The 18,971-nt window shown below is 32.8% G+C and overlaps 1 protein-coding gene across 2 annotated transcripts in view; it reads right to left on the bottom strand.

The window, feature by feature from the left end:
- The window catches only part of HOOK3 (hook microtubule tethering protein 3), a 97,931-nt gene that overhangs the window by 46,354 nt on the left and 32,606 nt on the right, over positions 1–18,971 (bottom strand). For both annotated transcript variants that reach the window (XM_074287386.1, XM_074287387.1), the window contains exons 3-7: positions 17,751–17,823; positions 11,301–11,351; positions 10,835–10,967; positions 1,714–1,781; positions 762–824 (exon numbers count right to left, since the gene is read on the bottom strand). In XM_074287386.1, the coding sequence (XP_074143487.1) occupies positions 762–824; positions 1,714–1,781; positions 10,835–10,967; positions 11,301–11,351; positions 17,751–17,823 (388 nt within the window). The remainder of the gene's footprint in view (positions 1–761; positions 825–1,713; positions 1,782–10,834; positions 10,968–11,300; positions 11,352–17,750; positions 17,824–18,971) is intronic.

Genomic DNA, 18,971 nt, shown 5'->3' with positions numbered 1-18,971 from the left:
TCTTAATGCAGGCTATATCTCCTGAGAGAAGATTAACTCTATGGAGAAGTATGTTTGGGGAGGAACACCCCCCCCCACTACATTGTTGGCAAAAATGTTAAATCAAAATGAAGATAAAATGAACCTAAACACAATTCAAACTATAAAAAACTGATTGATAAATGTGACTAAAGATTTCAAAGAACATTTCAGGAACATACCATTTAAGTGAAATAGGTCTGTAATAAAGGGACAAACTACCTGAAACAAAACAAAACCTTTAATCCTATGTTAAGTTAATAAAAGTTAACTGATTTTTAAAATAAGTTATACAAGGGAAGCAGATGGTTATATTCAATTATAGACATACAACATCCAGTAAAGAACTGCTTTTGTTTTCGGTAATAAAGACATATCGATCTTAATTCTGAAGTTGCATTGTCAAGGGCTAAATCCATTACATAGTTTCCCCCAAAGTAAACTTTTTGTCAAAGAAGAAAAAATTGAACATTAAAGTGTGGCACAGTAAAAGAAGACTGAACTTGAGTCAGAGTAGCTGATTAGGGTTCTGTCACTAGCGGATATGGACTCAGTAGGCATGACATTTCACCTTTCTGAAACACAGATCTCTCATCTATAAAATGAGAAGAATAATTCACAAGATTGTTATAAAGATCAAAGGAGACAGTTTCATGACTTGCAATTGACAAAGTATTCTTTATGATACTGAGTATAATTATTGAAAAAACAACACCACCACCACAACATCCAATGTTAGGTACCTGGCGGTCAAGGTCAACATAGGCATCATTTCCAAGAGAAACTGGAGATTCCTTGCTCATCAGCTGAAATGAAGATATCAATGATTTCACTTGTGAGATATAACATTAGAAAATGTTATATGGAATATATTCTTCATACCATTCTAATGCACTATATGACAAGTACAAGTAATTGATGCCAATAACAATTACAATTAGAAAACAAATAAAATACAAACAGAAACCTTTTAATATTTGCTATTGTCTAGTGAAATGTGATTTTCATATTAAGTTCACATCCATGATTTAAATCCAGATTCAGTTTAAAATCCAAAAATCCAGCATAACCTCAGTCATAATAATCTAACATAATTTAAAAAATACAACAAACAACTTATTTAGAATTTTCCCAAATATCCTAAAAATAATTTTAATCAACATAATTTAGTCTTACAATGAAACAAAGAAACTACTAAATTCAGTTATTATATTCATTTAGGAACCAAAACAGAGCAAAGGGAATACCCGATAACAGCCAAATTAAATGTTACATATTTTCATTTTTTAAAAAGAGATAGCCATAATTTATGAAATATAAATGAAAGCTAGGCAAAAACTTCATTTTAAGATTAACTAAGAAGGAAAAGTACTTTATGGATACTTCTTTTTTCTTCAATTTACCTTGTACGTATTTACTTACTTATATGCTACATTCAATAAAACTTAAGTTCCCTTAAGGCAGAGACAACATCATGTTTGTCATTGTATTCTGCAAGTCTAGTCTAAATGCCTTTTGTGTAAGTACATAATTTTATTTAAGTGGAATAATTTAAAACATGCTCCATAATAGGATAACCAAGCTCAATTATTTAGAATAACGTACATCCTTTAGAATTTCTATATCTAATTCTAGTTAAAATGAAATAATCCATTAACTCAGAAAAATATGAAAAATAAAGAGTTCAATACATACCTCTTGAATAGCTGTCATGACAACATGCTGAACAGACTCTTCCATCACCATAATGGCCTGGATGTACTCTGTAAAGAAGAACGCTCTGAAATGTCACTGTACAAATTAAGAACTCTTTAAGAGACTGAAGGCTAATACCTTATGCATCTGTTGAAAAACTTTTTTTTTTTTTTTTTTTTTTTTGGCATTAGGTTTTTCATAGGGAATTCAAGTATATACTATGAAATAAGGGCCATCTTTTAAACTACAAAATAATTTTCTTTTCTCACTACATAAAGTTGTTGGATATACACAGCTGTTTTAGTGAGAATTGGTTTCAAGTAACAATGTAGAAAAAATATTTATAATAGGGTTGATCAAGCTCTACGTTAACCTACCCAAAAAATTGAAAATAATGCTTTATCTTTGTCTATGCTGTACTGTTAAAAATTAAGTCTACTTGCAGGTAGATGAAAGCTATTTGGTTTCACACAATTACTCATTTTTCGTTTTCTTTGCCTTGAAAAAAATTTAAAGATCTAAGAAACTTAGAATAGCCTTTAAAGCAATGTTATTCAAATAATGGAAGCAAAAGCCATCAACCTGTAGGGGGCAGGCATTTCATAGAAATGAAATTGAAACTGGTATGCTCACAATGTTTTCAACTGAAACTGATTTGTCAATTTTAAGATTGTTATTATTAACTAAGAATCATTTTTTGACTATTAATAATGACAGTTTTGAGCCTGCTTATTACAAAATCAGTGGAACTAATTTCATACTGGGGTTTAATATGACAATATTGTTGGTGACAAGGCTAAAATTATATAAGACCTAATTTTCAAAGTTGTTTTTTCTGCTAATTCTCTTAATAAGAAAATTTAAACATAAGACCTGCTTTAGCATCATTTAGATAATATGCCATTAGATATTACAGTAGATAATGGTTTACTGGCTTAGAGACTTTAACTGTGATAAAAATGAGTTTAAATTGTGAAAAACAGGTTTATAACTAGATATCACAATCTCCTATTATGTAAGTTGTAAAATCAGCAGCTTCTCAGTTAGAATTGCACATGAGTGTGATTCTAATCAATGTAGGCTATTATAAGGATAGCCATTTGCAAAAACCTAAATTAAAAGCATTAACAAAAAAATCCAAGCTACTATTCTTTCAATCCAATGTAATTTGGTGGCATTTTAAAGCTTTTAGTTTAATAAAATGTTATATTATAAAAGCATTCTGATAAAAAAAAAAACAACATAGCAGCTCAATCAAATGAATATAAAGCCCAAGCCAAGTCTTTTAAAAACACAGCCATTTACAAAGTAATATAGAGAACAGATACACAATACTTTTTCATGAGATGATCAGATTCTACTACATTCTTAAGTTTTGAGCTCAACACTTCTAAAAAGTAGCTCCTAAATCATTGTTGAAACACAGCAACAAAAGTAATTTAATACCTAATTTCAAGTTTAAATGTAGTAGACATACTAAGAACAACACTCCAGAGACAGAAACAGAAACAGCAACAACAGTGTAAGGGAAGCTAATGATACTATATTGGAGAAGAGGAAAAAAATGACATTTTGAATAGAGAGGGTAGAAAGTTAGTAAGGTGTGAGAGGGGAAGCGTTAGTTAACAAGCGGTGTTGCCACGTCAAGGCCCTTCCCCGAGAACACCGTAAAGTGCTAAATGAAAAAATGATCATGAGTATTATTACATCGATATATCATATTTTACAAACTTGTAAATCCAATGCTTCCTTGTGAGTTGCCTCATTATGACATGAGTGATGCTGTGTTCTTAAAGGTTCTGTCTGTAAAGTAAAAGCTCAAACAAGTTCAACATTGAAATGTCTTTGAGGATGTGCCCGAAAAAAGTTCTATGTTGGTTCTCTTTTTAAGTGATTGGCATTAGAGGACAAGTTAAGAATTCAGTTTTTAGACTATAAAAATATTAATTTCATTTTTATATTCTAAATGTGATATCCTTATCTGTAGAGGGCAGAACTTTGGAGAAGTCTACTTGAAACAATAAGGTATATAAGGGCTAACAAGGACTGGAAGAGAGACATTCTATCTTTGATCAGCCTCATGGGGGGCTTTCCTGCCTCTTGCACTATCGGGGAGACTGGTTCAGACTGAGAGACTGAAGGAGACAATAAAGACTTTGGACTTTATTCCTGACTATTCTCATGGTGATTATTCTGCTGAGACCAAGGCTGGTCCCAAGGCCGGACATTACACTTATCCAGTGAGCAAGTATGCATATTATTGAAGAACTGAATTTTAGCCAACTTGGCATCTATATACAAAAACAAAAGACAAAAGAAATTGTAACAATGGATTAGCTAGCTTGGCAGCTTCTCCTTGGAAAAGTAAATAAAGGAGTTGGCAGAAATTATTTTATTCTATCATAAAAAAAAAAAATTCAGGGGAACATTTGATCATCTTGAATTGTAAAACTTATGATAAGCATTTGTTAAAAAGAGCACTATGAAAATAAATGTGAATTGTGCCAAGACCAGTTAAAATAGACAAGGAGGCAGAAAAATTCTACCAAGAATTCTGTAAGGCTATCTGAACTTAATCAACACCAAGTTCAATATTTAACATTTAAAGGCAAAGATGGTCAGAGATGGCAAAGCCCCCCAAAACAAAACCCCAAACCCTACCATTGGAAAAAATAATTTAATATTGTGGTGGAGGTAGTAGTTTTTTAAAGGTCAATGGCTTTTAGCATATTAAGATTACTTCCCTGAGAATTGTCGGAAAGTGCTAGACATAATAAGCACCAGTTAAAATTATTTTTAAAATTAAAATAGACAGGAAATTGACCTCTGAGAGAAAGTGTCACTTCTGAATTATCTAATAAATTAAGTGAGACCACTGTCTTGTTAATGAAAGATAAAAACCAATATAAAACTCAGACATAAAATTGAGATAAAGAGATTACGTACAATTAAGAAAGCATCAACCTACCCAATTGTAGGGAAAAAAAAATATATATATATATATCTCAAAACACAACTATTATTGTCTGACGAAGCTAAACTGACCTAATTAAGAGGAAACTAAACAAACTAACAAACTGGTTTAGCCATATACTTAATATCCTTGCTGAGGAGAAAACTATGGCAACCAAGGGCAAAATAAGCCTAGAAAACAACTTCCTTTGTAAAATCTTGTAGAGAAAGAAGGCAAAGGATTATAGATAGTGTCATTTTATGTTAACTAAGTGATGAGAACAAAAAGTTTAGGGAAAGTAATCAGCATCAATACTCACAGAATCTGAAAGAGGATTGTGTCATGTATTGGGAATGCTACATCCACAAACCTCAATGCCTTCAGGACTATTTTGTTAAGTTGATTACATGGCCAATCTCTCTCTAAATTAGTTAAATTCTGGCCTATCTAAACCAAGTTAGTGAAAAATGTCTTGTGGAAACTGCCAGAGAAACAACTCTGTTTTAAGTGATTGATTCATTAGTATATATATACACACACACACACACACACACACATATATATATATATATATATATATATATATATAATCTGGGACAGATAGTGTTAAATATAATTGAGTGGGATCTATAACTGAACAAGAAGATGATGAGCTAGATCAAGTAATCAATTACTAACTGCTTAGGGAATAACCTAAAGCCATCTTGAATTTAATATATCCAAAGAAACAGAACTCATCCTTCACCCACAAATTCTCTCTTCTGAACTTCTGTATTACTGGTGAAGGTACCACCATCCTCCCAGTCACTTAAAACTCACAACTTTGGTACCATTGATTTTTTCACTCAAATTCACACAGAATATCTAATTTGTTGCCAAGTCCTATTTCTACCTTCACAATTTTCCCTTGCCCTTACTGACATACCTAGTAACTTAGAAAAGAAGTCATTGGTTCAAGTCTGGACTAGTGCAACAGTTTTTAGCCAATATCTCTGCCTTGGATTTCGCTCCTATATGAATTTTGTGTGTTGATTTTCTAATATGATTTGGATAGATAAATTAGAAAACTAACAGATGGAGAATATACAATTTGAAAGAAATTAGGATGCATTAATTTTAAAAATTTCTTAAATAGATAAAACCAAACTGAAATACAAAAGACCTTAAAGCAATGGCCAAAAAATATCTTCGTTTTACCAAGGCTGATTGCCATCAAATTTATCATCACTCTCCTGGGGGAAGGTGGGAGATCTAGACTTGTGAATTTATTTGGAACTCCCTCCTTTGGATATCCTTTCTATCTAATGCAGATTAGAATATCTGAAAAAAGCTGGATCTTGATTTACTAAACCATTCTGTCTCATCATTCTAATATTCTTATCACTAGAATTCTAGAACACATGGGCAGTATTAAAGTTTTAGAGCAAAGAAAAAGAAACACTTATTTTTATTTGTTTTAACCCAGTTTCAAAAGTAAAATAAATCATAGACTAATGAAAACAAAATTTCAATATCTACTAATGACCATTGTATAGTTTCTAAACCCAATAGTCTTTTTTTTTTGTCATTTAAACTCCTTAACCTCTTTGGAGTACTTGACAAAGAGAAAACCTTTGTCTTTTTGATATTTTCCTCCTTTGGCCTTCATGACACCACCCATTCTAATTACTACAACTCTTATTTTTCTACCTTCTTATTCTTCCCTACTCCTTTAAATGTGGGATTCTCCAAGATTCTGTAGTTGATCTTTTTTTGTTCATCCATTCACATGGACTGAATGATCATCTCTAAGCAGGTACTTGTTATATCTTTACCCATAAGTATAGCTGCCCCGGAACTCTGAAAGGATGGACTTGAATCTAAGACTGCAAGGTGCTTGTAGTTAAGTGCCAACTTGGTGTGAGATGATAACTAAGCACATACTTGATGTAATGTAATGATGTGGTCAATCTAGTTGGTGAATATTTAGGATATTGTGATGATGTGATGTTCTACAGCTGCACATGCCCAGTGTAGTGTGGTGATGTAGTCATGCTGAGGTATTTAAGGGAGTCCCAGAAACAGAGGCTCTCCAGTTTCGGGGATCTCGGCCACAGAAAAGACTTCAGGCTCCAAACTCCAAACTCCAGACTCCATCTTTGACTAGCCATGTGGCTGCTCTCCTGCTTCCTTCATTTCACTCCCCCACTAAGCCCAAGGCCTTGGGCTGATCCTGAGGCCCACCAGAGAGCTAACCCCGATATTACACATAACAATGTCCCAGAGCTTCAGTCCCACATTTTCTACTGAGATGAAAACTCCTACCTAGATATTCACTAGTACCTCAGATGCCATGTGTTCAAAACTGAAATCATCCTCTATCTACCACAATAACCCCTTCTCACTAATCTTTCTACTTCTACCACAATTACCCCTTCTCACTAATCTTTCTACTTCTGTTGATGGCATCACTATTTTTTCTGTTTATCCAGGATTTAAATAAAGACACATTAATTTTTCTTTCTTTCCTCTTATTCATCACCTTCAATCAATTGCCAATTCTTGGCATTTCTATCTCCACAATCTATTTCTCTAGCTTTTCCCCTTCTACTTTCATACAAACTTTCTTGCTTCAGGTTTACTTAATATTTGCCTGGCAAAATAATTTTAACAGAATCTTAATTTGTCTCCTTGATGCCAGTCTATTTTGTCCCTCCCTAAACTAGCATTTTATTTTTCCAAATACATAGTTTTCAATATTGATTTTTGAAAGATTTTGCATTTCAAGTTTTTTCTCCTTCCTTTCCCAAGACAGCAAGCAAACTGCTGTAGGTCATACATGTACATTTATTGTATTGTGTAAGAAAAATCAGACCAAAATGGGAAAAGACACAAGAAAGAAAAAACAAACAAAAAATGTGAAAAAACTATGCTTTGATCCACATTTGGTTTCCATGGTTCTCTCTCAAGATGCATATGACATTTTCCACCCCAAGTCTATTAGAATTGTCTTTGATCACTGCATATACACATACATATACAATCCCCTCCCCCCATATATATTTTGTCAATTCCAATTCCTCAAATAACTTACCTCTCCCTCTTCCTTACTCAAGGACTAATTCAAATGACACTCTCTGCATCATCAAATTCTTTATACCATTTTTTCACTTTTTACTCTATCCTGTATCATTTATTTCTGAGTATGGTTTTTTCCCCTGTTGGATTCTAAGGTCCTGGAGAAGACAATTTTTGTCATACTTACATCTTTGTATCTTTAATATCGTGCTCAGTACTGTATACATGGTAGTTGCTTAATAAATATTTGTTGAAACGAAGAAGAATTTGCAATAGGCTATTTAAAGTTTTGAGACAAAAAAGAATAGTGTAAAGTAGGATTTTCTTCGAAATCTCATTCACTTCACTGATACAAAATTGCCACTCCTGTGATGACTACCAAATTTATACACCTGCAGTTCTGACCTTTTTTCCTAAGCTCCAGATCCACATTTCTTATCCAGGATATCACAACTGGGACATGTGGTCATTCTCTTAAACTCAACTGTTTTTTATTAAATTGAGTTAAATGTTTAAAATTTAATACCCTAAACCAGTTCTTCCTTCTGACAATGATTTCTACCGTTTTCTCTGTCTTAACTATGATCTTAACTTTTGGCTTGATTTTCTTTCTCCTCTTCACCTTTTCCACCCAAATATTTAACAAACATTGTTAATTTTCTAAAGCAAATTTTGGATCTTCCCTTCCTCTCCATTTTTAGTGCTTTCACTCTAAACTAAGGTTCTCATTACTATCTCCTTAAACAACTATAAAGGAATCTAAGTATTTTCTTCACATAATCTGTTTCTTCATGTTAAAGTCAGACTATCTTATATATAAATCTGATCACATCACTATGCTAAAAAAAAAAATAAAATCCAGTGGCTACTAATTAAAGTACAAATAATTAAAATAGAAGTTAATATGCACGGTACTCAAGGGTCTCTACAATATGGTAATACCTTTTCCAGCAACAATTAATATGACTCCTTTCCTTTATCCTATACTCCTGCCAAATGGATAAACAGGTGTATCTCTGTTTCATACATTGTGTTCTTGCTTCCATACTTTTCTTAAGCTGATACTTAAACACATTCATGCTCTTCTATTTTTTGCTTGTTGAATGAATTTCTTTATTCATCAATTAAAATTCAAATCATCTTCTAGAAGCTTTCTTTGATCCTCTTGGGGCCATTTAACCCCTTGGTAGCCCCAGATTTTTTTTACAGAACTTAATTATATAATCTTTTAATCCACTTTTCATTGCATCACTTATACAGGATCCCTCAAAAGTCTTGGATCAGTTTTATACCTTACTAAGCTTAACAGTGCCTTAATAATAATGGAATACCCTGTATATATTGGTCTTATCTTTTACTAGACTATAATTCTCCTAAAGACTTTGTTATGTCTTGCTTACTGCCTGGCAAAGTGCTATGTATACAATAGGTGCTTAATAAATGTGCTTTGCATCACAGTATATTTTGATAGAGCTGTAGAAACAATAATTTATACAGCATCTATAAAAAACAATCTATTTGATCAATATTACCAATTACAATTATAGAGAATCAATAATGAAGTATGCTACCTACCTCCTAACAAAAATGATGGACTCAGGGTAGCTAGGTGGTACAGTGGATAGAGCACCAGCCCTGCAGTGAGGAGGACCTGAGTTAAAAATCTAGCCTCAGAACACTTAACACTTCCTAGCTGTGTAACCCTGGGCAAGCAAGTCAGTTAACCCCAATTGCCTCAAAAAACAAAAACCAAAACCAAAAAACCCCGACAGACTCAATGAAACATTTTTGGGGGATATGGCCAATATGAAACTTATTCTGCTTAACTATGCATATTTATTATTAAGAGTTTTATTTTTCTTTTTTTAGTAGAGAGAAGGGTATGTGTAAGACAGTAACAGAATAGAAAGAAAAATTAAAAAAAATTTTTTAAAAAAGTAAAAATGTAAAACTGTCTAAAGTTATACAATAGCTATAACTTATCCTTAGAAAGAAATTATAATTTTTATTTTATGGAATTTTTTCTGTCTCAAATATAATTTAGATTAGTTAACAAATAAAAAAAGTGTATTATAAAACCCTTATCTTTAAGATCCCATTCAACAAATGAAAGATTTTAAACTTTTCCCACTTCAGAGTTCATACAATGAGGCTGTTAAAATACTTTTCCCATCTCATTATATGTACACTTATTCATGCCCATATGCCAAGTTTTTAGTTATGCAATCATAGATGTTATGCCAATTCTTACTGTGGCAATCTTTGTTTCTCTTCTGAGTATACATGTTAGGAGTAGTTTTTGTAGGGATAGATGAAAACCTAAATGGTGGTTTGTGTTATTACAACTTGTTCTAAACTTTCAGATGGAATGTAAGAAAAAAAAAAAGGACTTTAATTCATTCACTAAAATGAAATGCACAAGAAATTAAGATTTGTACTCTTTTACATACTAAAAAAGAAGAGGCAAAAGCAAACTAATATTAGTAACATTTGATCAAATTCTGACAAGATTCATAAAGATTCAAAGAATCACAACTTCTAAGTTGGAAAAGTAGCCACATAGTACAATCCATACCTGAGAAAGAATTCCCTCAACAACATGCTTAAGTATTTGTTGGCTTGGTTGGAAGCTCTTTAAGAGGAGAAAACTTGCTACATTCTAAGGAAACCTCACTGTATTTTGGATAGAGCTCATGACAAGTTTCTTTCTGTACCATGATTAAACTTGCCGTTCTGTAACTTCTCTGTACTGGTCATAATTTTAATAAGCTATTAATCACATAAATAAAACATGTCAAGGAATAACTTTAGGAAAAAAAAAACTTTTGTTATATTAACTGGGAAATATGTAATCAGTATTTGAGATCAGCCTGCCAGAAGTACTACAGAAAACTCATAATGTGGTGTGTGCTTAACAATTTGCCATCATTTTTGTTTTGTTTGGTAGCATATCATTTCATTATTGGCCCTTGGTAATCCTTTACACTTGGCACCAGGAAAAGGTCTCTGAGTAGTTCAAATGGTTCAGGTCCTGGATATTCCGCCCTATTTTTTTTCCTCCTCCTATTTTTCTTAATTAAGACCACACATTGTAACTTCCAAAATGTTTACCTTGTTTCTGTTCACAGTTCACAGCACATCCCAAAATGAGCTGAAGCATCCTTCCAAGCTCTGCAGCATCCGAGTGTTCTCCAATGAGATTAACATCAGGAAGTGTAAAATCATTAATCTGTTGTCCTAAAATCTGAATAGAGGGGAGAAAAATCCTATTTATATATTCGTTTAAAATAGAGAGCAATCAAAACAAAATTTTCAAATGAGATACCGACACCAGAATCTGGACTTGGTTGTAAGGGGTAAGTTGTATAATTCAAACCCATTGTCTTGCCCCACACCTATCTATCTCTTATATCTAGTTACTGCGCCTTGTACATAGTAGGTCCTTAATAAACACTTGCTCAAATGTGTAGACTGCTTTAAGGATTCCTTATTTTCCTAATTTTTTCCATCTCTTTCAAATTTAACATGTCCAACAGTTATGTTGGTAAATTTAAAACAAGTCTCTCAAGCCTCTTACCTCATGGTTGTAATCCAAAATTCCTTTTAAAATTTTCTTCAAATTGCTTATCTATTAAAAGAAAGAGAAAGGATAGTTGAATTATTTCAAGATATTTGTGAACAATTATTTTAATCAGATAAAGTGATTATTTTTAAAAGGATTTTAAAATCCTGCCACCATGTTTGAGGGTTGTTGCTTTGATGGTATCAAAGAATATATTTTCTTTATGTGTTGATACTGTTGTAGAAAAAGAACAAATCTCAAGAGCTAACAATTGAAGGCTAAGCCCTAGCACAGTGTAGTAAAAAAGAGGGCATAAAGATGAATATTATTTATTGTTCAAAAACATTTCCATGTCAAAAGTCCTGAAAAAGATTATATATAAACTGTAAATTTATTAATCATATTGTAATTCTAACATGAATTACATTTAACCATAGCAGTATGAACATTAAGACATGAAGACACATGTATACATCTTCCTTCTGTTCTCTTTTCTGTATTTTTGAAAAGTTTCATTAACATTTTTTTTTTCTAAACATCATTATCTTTCACTCCAAAATATCTTCCCTTATCCACATATGCAAAAATGTTTATGGCAGCCCTTTTTGTTGCAGTCGCAAGAAACTGAAAACTGAAAACTGAATAGATGCCCATCAGTTGGAGAATGGTTGAATAAATTATGGTATATGAAAGTTAGGGAATTTTATTGTTCTGTAAGAAATGACCCACAGGATGACTTCAGAAAGGCATGGAGAGACTACACATGAATGCATGCTAAGTGAAATGAGAAGAACCAGGAGATCATACATGGCAAAAAGAAGACTATATCAATTCTGATGGACATGGTTCTCCTCAACAATCTACACTGAGAGAGAGAAATGTGGGAACTGAGTGTGGACCACAACATAGCATTTTCATTCTTTCTGTTGTATGCTTGCATTTTGTTTTCTTTCTCAGGTTTTTTTTCCCTTCTTGATCCGATTTTTCTGGTGCAGCAAGATAACTATACAACTATGTAAACATATGTTTGATTTAACATATATTTTAACATATTTAACATGTAGTGGACTACCTGCCCTCCAGGCGAAGGGGTGGGAGGGAAGGAGAGGAAAATTTGGAACAGAAGGTTTTGCAAGGGTCAATGTTGAAAAATTACCCATGTGTATGTTTTGTAAATAAAAAGCATTAATTAAAAAAAAAAATAAAGAAAAAAATTAATACAACAAAATATCTTCCCTTGTAATAAAAAGCTTCTTTTGTACTAAATCAGTAACTATCATAACAATGCCATGGTCTTTTGGTCAAGTTTGAAAATATATGTACTTGTATCAATACTCCAATCACTTCTCTAAGAAATTTCCAAGAAGCACGAGTCACCATAAGTCTTCTGGATTTGTGCTTGGTCACTGAAATTGTTTGCTAATTAAAGTATTTGGAGATAAAAAGTTATCCCATATGTAATGTTTTTAGCCACATCCCCAAAATTGTGGCATGTTGACTCACTGTTATTTTCCAGTGGACTGGTAATGGAGAAAGCCATCTGCATCCAGAAAGTGGACTGTGAGAATTGAATGTGGATCACAAAATAGTATTTAAATTTTTTATTTTTCTTATGCAGCATGATAAATGTGGAAATATGTATAGAAGAATTGTACATTTTAACATATATTGGCTAACTTCCTGTTTGAGGGTGAGGATGAGGAAAAAAAATTTTGGAACACAGTGTTTTGCAAAAGTGAATGTTGAAAACCAGTCTTTGCAGATATTTTGAAAATAAAAATCTATTATTTAAAAAAAGAAAAGCTGCTATGCCATTCATTATACTATATGTATACGTATATATACCTACACATATATGTAGTATTTTATCTGTAAGCATAATATAGCTTTTCAACTTAGCACTATTTGAAATTTTTTTTTTATTTTCACTTAAAATACAAAATGAAAAGGGAAAAAAATTGCCAAGTACACAGCAGACCATAAGGATTATATATAAAACAATAGGTTTAAAAAAAAAAAAACCAAAAACCTACAGTCTATTAAGTACACAACAATTATTATATCTAAAACATCACACTATATAATTTAAAAATATACCAAAGCTTAAAAATGCTAACCATTATCTCAAGCTTTCAGCAAGTTATAACCTTTATGCTGGTGGAAGATGGCAGCTGGACTGAAGATTGCTGATGGTTGAAGCAGTTGTAGCAATTTTTCAAATAAGACAAAATGCTGCGTGGATTGACTTGTCCTTTTACTTAAACACTCAGAGACCATTGTAGATTGTAATTGGCCTAATAATATTATTATATCTCAAAAAACAGAAAGATCCGAGGAGACGGAGAAACAGGATCAGCAGGTTGGTGAAACAAGTCAGAACACTCTATTAAGTTTATTGTCTTAGATGGCAATGGTTCATATGGCCCCAAAACAATTATAATAGTGTCAATAAAAGATCACCAATAGCAGATCATCATAACAGATATAATAATAAAAACTTTAAAATATAGTGAAAATTACCCATAAGTGACAAAGAGGTGTAATGTGAACATATGTTGAAAAAATAGTGATGAAAGACTTGCTTGGGTTGCCACAAATCTACAATTTGTAAAAAATATAATATCTGCAAACTACAATAAAAGGAGGTATACATGACCAAGTAGGATATATACCAGGAATTCAGGACTGGTTCAATATTAGGAAAACTATTAGCATAACTGGCTATATCAATAACCAAATTAAAATACCATATGATCACCTCAATAGATGCAGAAAAAGTATGATAAAATCCAACATCTATTCTTATTAAAAACACTTGAGAATATAGGAATAAATAGACTTTCTCTTAAAATACTCAAGAGCAGATATTTAAAACTGTCAGTAAGCATCATCTGTAATGGGGATAAATTGGAACCATTCCCAATAAAATCAGGAATGAAACAAGGATACCCATTATCACTATTACTATTCAATATTGTATTAGAAATGCTAGTTGGGCAATAAATTGAGAGATTAAAGGAATTAAGAGTAGGTAATGAGCAAACCAAATTATCACTCTCTGCAGATAATATGATGATATACTTAAGAGAACCCCAGAGATTTTACTAAAAAGCTATTACAAATAATCTACAACTTTAGCAAAGTTGCACGAAACAAAATAAATCCATTTAAATCCTCAGCATTCTTATACATCACCAACAAAATCCAATAGCAAGAGATACAAAGAGAAATTCCATTTAAAATAACTGTCAATAACATAAAAATATTTGGGAATCTATCTGCCAAAGGAAAATCAGGAACTATATGAGCAAAATTACAAAACGCTTTCCACACAAATAAAGTCAGATTTAAACAACTGGAAAAATAGCAAGTGTTCTTGGATAGGCTGAGCGAATATAATAAAGATAACAATACTATCTAAACTAATCTATTTATTTAGTGCTATACCAATCAGACTCCCAAGAAACTATTTTAATGAGCTAGAAAAAATAACAACAAAATTCATATGGAAGAACAAAAGGTCAAGAATTTCAAGGGAGTTAATGAAAAAAAAAATCAAATGAAGGCAGCATAGCTGAACTAGATCTAAAACTATATTATAAAGCAGTGGTCACCAAAACCATTTGGTATTGGCTAAGAAATAGACTAGTTGATCAGTGGAATAGGTTAGGTTCACAGGACAAAATAGTCAATAACTATAGTAATCTAGTGTTTGACAAACCCAGAGATCCCAACTTTTGGGATAAGAATTTACTGTTTCACAAAAACTGCTGGAAATTAGTATAGGAGAAATTAGGCATGGACCCACACTGAACACTGTACACCAAGATAAGATCAAAATGGGTTCATGATCTAGGCATAAAGAACGAGATTATAAATAAATTAGAGGAACATGAGAGGATAGTTTATCTCTCAGACCTGTGGAGGAGGAAGGAATTTGTGACCAAAGAAGAACTAGAGATCATTATTGATCACAAAATAGAAAATTTTGATTATATCAAGTTAAAAAGCTTTTGTACAAACAAAACTAATGCAAACAAGATTAGAAGGGAAGCAATAAACTGAGAAAACATTTTTACAGTTAATTTACAAGAAATTAAGCCATTTTCTAATTGATAAATGGTCAAAGGATATGAATAGACAATTTTCAGATGATGAAATTGAAATTATTTCTAGTCATATGAAAGGGTGTTCTAAATCGCTATTGATCAGAGAAATGCAAATTAAGACAACTCTTGAGATATGACTACTCACTTGTCAGATTAGCTAAGATGATAGGAAAAGATAATGACGAATGTTAGAGGGGATGTGGGAAAACTGATACACATGTATTGCTGGTGGAGTTGTGAATGAATCCAACCATTCTAGAGAACAATTTGGAACTATGCTCAAAAAGTTATCAAACTCTGCATACATACCCTTTGATCCAGCAGTGTTTCTAGTGGGCTTATATCCCAAAGAGATCTTAAAGGAGGGAAAGGGACCTGTACATGCAAAAACTGGAAAATGAATGGATGCCCATCAATTGAAGAATGGTTGGTAAATTGTGTTATATGATAATGTTATAGAATATTATTGTTCTATAAGAAATGACCAGCAGGATGAATACAGAGAGGCTTGGAGAGACATGAACTGATGCTAAGTGAAATGAGGAGACCCAGGAGATCATTATACACTTCAACAACAATACTATATGAGGATATATTCTGATGGAAGTGGAATTCAGTTCCAACTGATTAATGAGGGACAGAATCAGCTACACCCAGTGAAGGAACACTGGGAAATGAATGTGGACTACTTGCATTTTTGTTTTTCTTCCCACTTTATTTTTACCTTCTGAAATCACTATTTCTTGTGCAACAAGAGAACTGTATGGATCTGTACACATATGTTTTATTTAAGATATACTTTAACATGTTTAACATGTATGAGACTGGCTGCCATTAGGGGAGGGGGGAGTGGGGAGTGAAGAGAGGGAGGGGAAAAGTTGGAACAGAAGTGAGTGCATGGAACAATCTTGAAAAATTACCCATGCATATGTTCTGTCAATAAAAAGCTATAATAAAATAAATAAATTTAAAAAATAAAAGGAGGTACGCCTGTTATTTTTTCACTGTTTAGTGTGTTTTCAGATATTTTCAACTTCAATTCTAGGACTGAGATTCTGTGTTTGGACTAATCACTCCTGGTAGTCTTGGATGTCTCAGATGGCTACTTGCCACTGTAACACCCACATGGATGGGATGGTGGCTACTATTAGGCTCACCATCTTCAATGGCTGGTTTGGGTCTCAGGTTTCTGGGTACACCAGTGTAGGTTGAGGCTCAGATCTCTCTTACCTAAGAGGATGCAACAAGATGCTAGAAACCCCGAATTTAAAGCCTTTTACAGATTTCTTCCAGCACACAGGTAGTGAGGTGGCCCTACCTCCTAGCATGGATCCTGTGCTCTGAAGAGAGTATAGTGGAGCCAATTCCTTGCTTCAGTTAACTGTCCATTACTTCTATTCCAACACACCAGCCTAGGATCTAGTGCTGGCCTATTATACCTTGTTCAGAATACCAATTGGCCTCAAGTTTACTTTCAGGAATTCTCCCTAGCTTCCTTTTTCTCTTCAACTCTGCTTACTTCTGGCTCAGGTGTTAGAGTTTAGGATTCTTTACTTGGTAAAAAACCTGTCTCCCAAGCTCCAACACAATGTTTACTTTAATTACCTTTCCTGTTCTTATTCCATTGTCAGTTTCTGTATTCTAAGCATTTTTCTATGCAGTTCTGGACTCTATAAAAGTTTGTTTATAATTTCCTTCTGCATTTTTAAAAAATCATCATTCCATGTGATCCCTTTTTATGATTTTGGAGTAAAGTTCTGTGGGAGTCCTGTGTCTTTCTGTGACTTTTTATGTCACCATTTAAAACCAATGTTCAAGGTTAATTCTTGCGAGAGAAGGCTGTATTTATAAACTAAGTGGTTATTATTGGAAGAATAGTCTGGGGCTAAATAATATAGAGTTGACATGGGCATACAATTCAGGATTATAGCTATATTAGCATCAAGCCAATTAAGTTAACCAGAGAAATCCTAAAACATGAGGAATATTTGGGGGGGAGACCCGATGTTATTTTTCAAAAATCATCTTGATTTATATGATATCTTGATAGTATTATGATTTAGTGACATCTTCAAAACAAACACACTAAGTTATCATAAGTAGACGCAAAGCCCAAACTAAAAATATAAGCAGTCATTGTTCTCTTCTCAGGCCCTGCTAATTTCAGTCACTTTCCAAGTGCCAATGTGTGAATTAGAACTCAGATTCCAAATTTGGTAAAGGGATCTTTTTACAATACCGTACTCTTCCAAACCCAAATAGCTCACAGGAAGCTACATTAAAATACATTAAAATAACTAAATACCAGAGAGAAAAATATGTAATACATTTGTAGGTGGAAAAAATAGAAAAATACCTTTAATCTCCAGTTGTCTCCCACTTCAGTTTTGATTCTATTTAGCCAATTTTCATCAAAATATACAGGATCTCTGCAAGTAAAAATTGGTTTATTAACAAATTTAAAGATCAAAGAAAGTAGGAAAATTGAATCTCTATAGCACTGTAGCAATTTGACATAAAAATGTTTTATTAAATCAATAAGTAAACATATACATGAGCTTACATATAATATTTTTCAAAAAATTAACGTGAAGTGTTAAAAGTTTATATATTATGAATTTTATCAAAGCAACCAAAATAAGAAGTAAATCGCAGCAGAGTAACATTTTTAAATTAACAAAATCAGTTCCTATAAAAAGAAGTACACTAAACTGGAATGTGATAGGATACACATAGCACGATAATGTCTAAATATATTTAAAAGCAACTAAAATGTTCTTTTTAAACAATTAAACAAATTAAATTAGCCTCAATACCTCAAGCAATGTCATTTTATAATAATTCAGACATCAATGTCATTATTTTATACTTTTAAAATTCAATTTTAGCAAACACCTACAGTCTATTAAATATGTATGCTAAAATCCTCACATATACTATAGCTTCAACTGTGCTTTGGTCAATTCATATATTTTTCTTTACAGAGTAATGTACAGCAATCTCTCAGTAAAAGTCATATCCATATTGAAAGTTTTGGGTGTCTCATTATTACAATCAAGATCACTTATATGCATATAAATGTAAAAGTCTTGACTTTTAAGTTAAAAGATTTTCTTCTATTCCTACCTCTAGGCTTTACTACCTATATATGGATAAGTCACTTAACCTTTATATATTTGCAGTTTTGTGTAAATTGATGAGGGTTGGGGTCCCTTTAAGATTCCTTTCTAATTGTCCAACCCATGGCTGACCTTGATTCACAAATCCTAGTCAAAGGCACCCTTTGAATATCTGGGCCCAGGCCCCATCAGCTCAGCTTCCCCCAGCCCTCACCTGATCTGAGCTAACTGAAAAGCCCACCGAGAACTTGGAACTGCCCACAATCTTTTGGGTATAAAAGAGGTGAGCTGGAACTCCCTCATTGCAAGAGCCCTCCCAGCTAACACATGGTATCCTTCCAGCAATGTAGGGGTTCCTGCCCGCCTAGCGGCCACCTTTGGCCCTGGCATCTTTCTAACTGAACTTTACTTCCAAATTTCTACAATAAACCTTTTATTTATCAATCTAGGTTTTTGGG

This window comes from Sminthopsis crassicaudata, chromosome 2, assembly GCF_048593235.1.
Source record: "Sminthopsis crassicaudata isolate SCR6 chromosome 2, ASM4859323v1, whole genome shotgun sequence".
Classification (NCBI taxonomy): Eukaryota; Metazoa; Chordata; class Mammalia; order Dasyuromorphia; family Dasyuridae; genus Sminthopsis; species Sminthopsis crassicaudata.
This window is presented reverse-complemented; position numbering and strand designations above follow the sequence as displayed.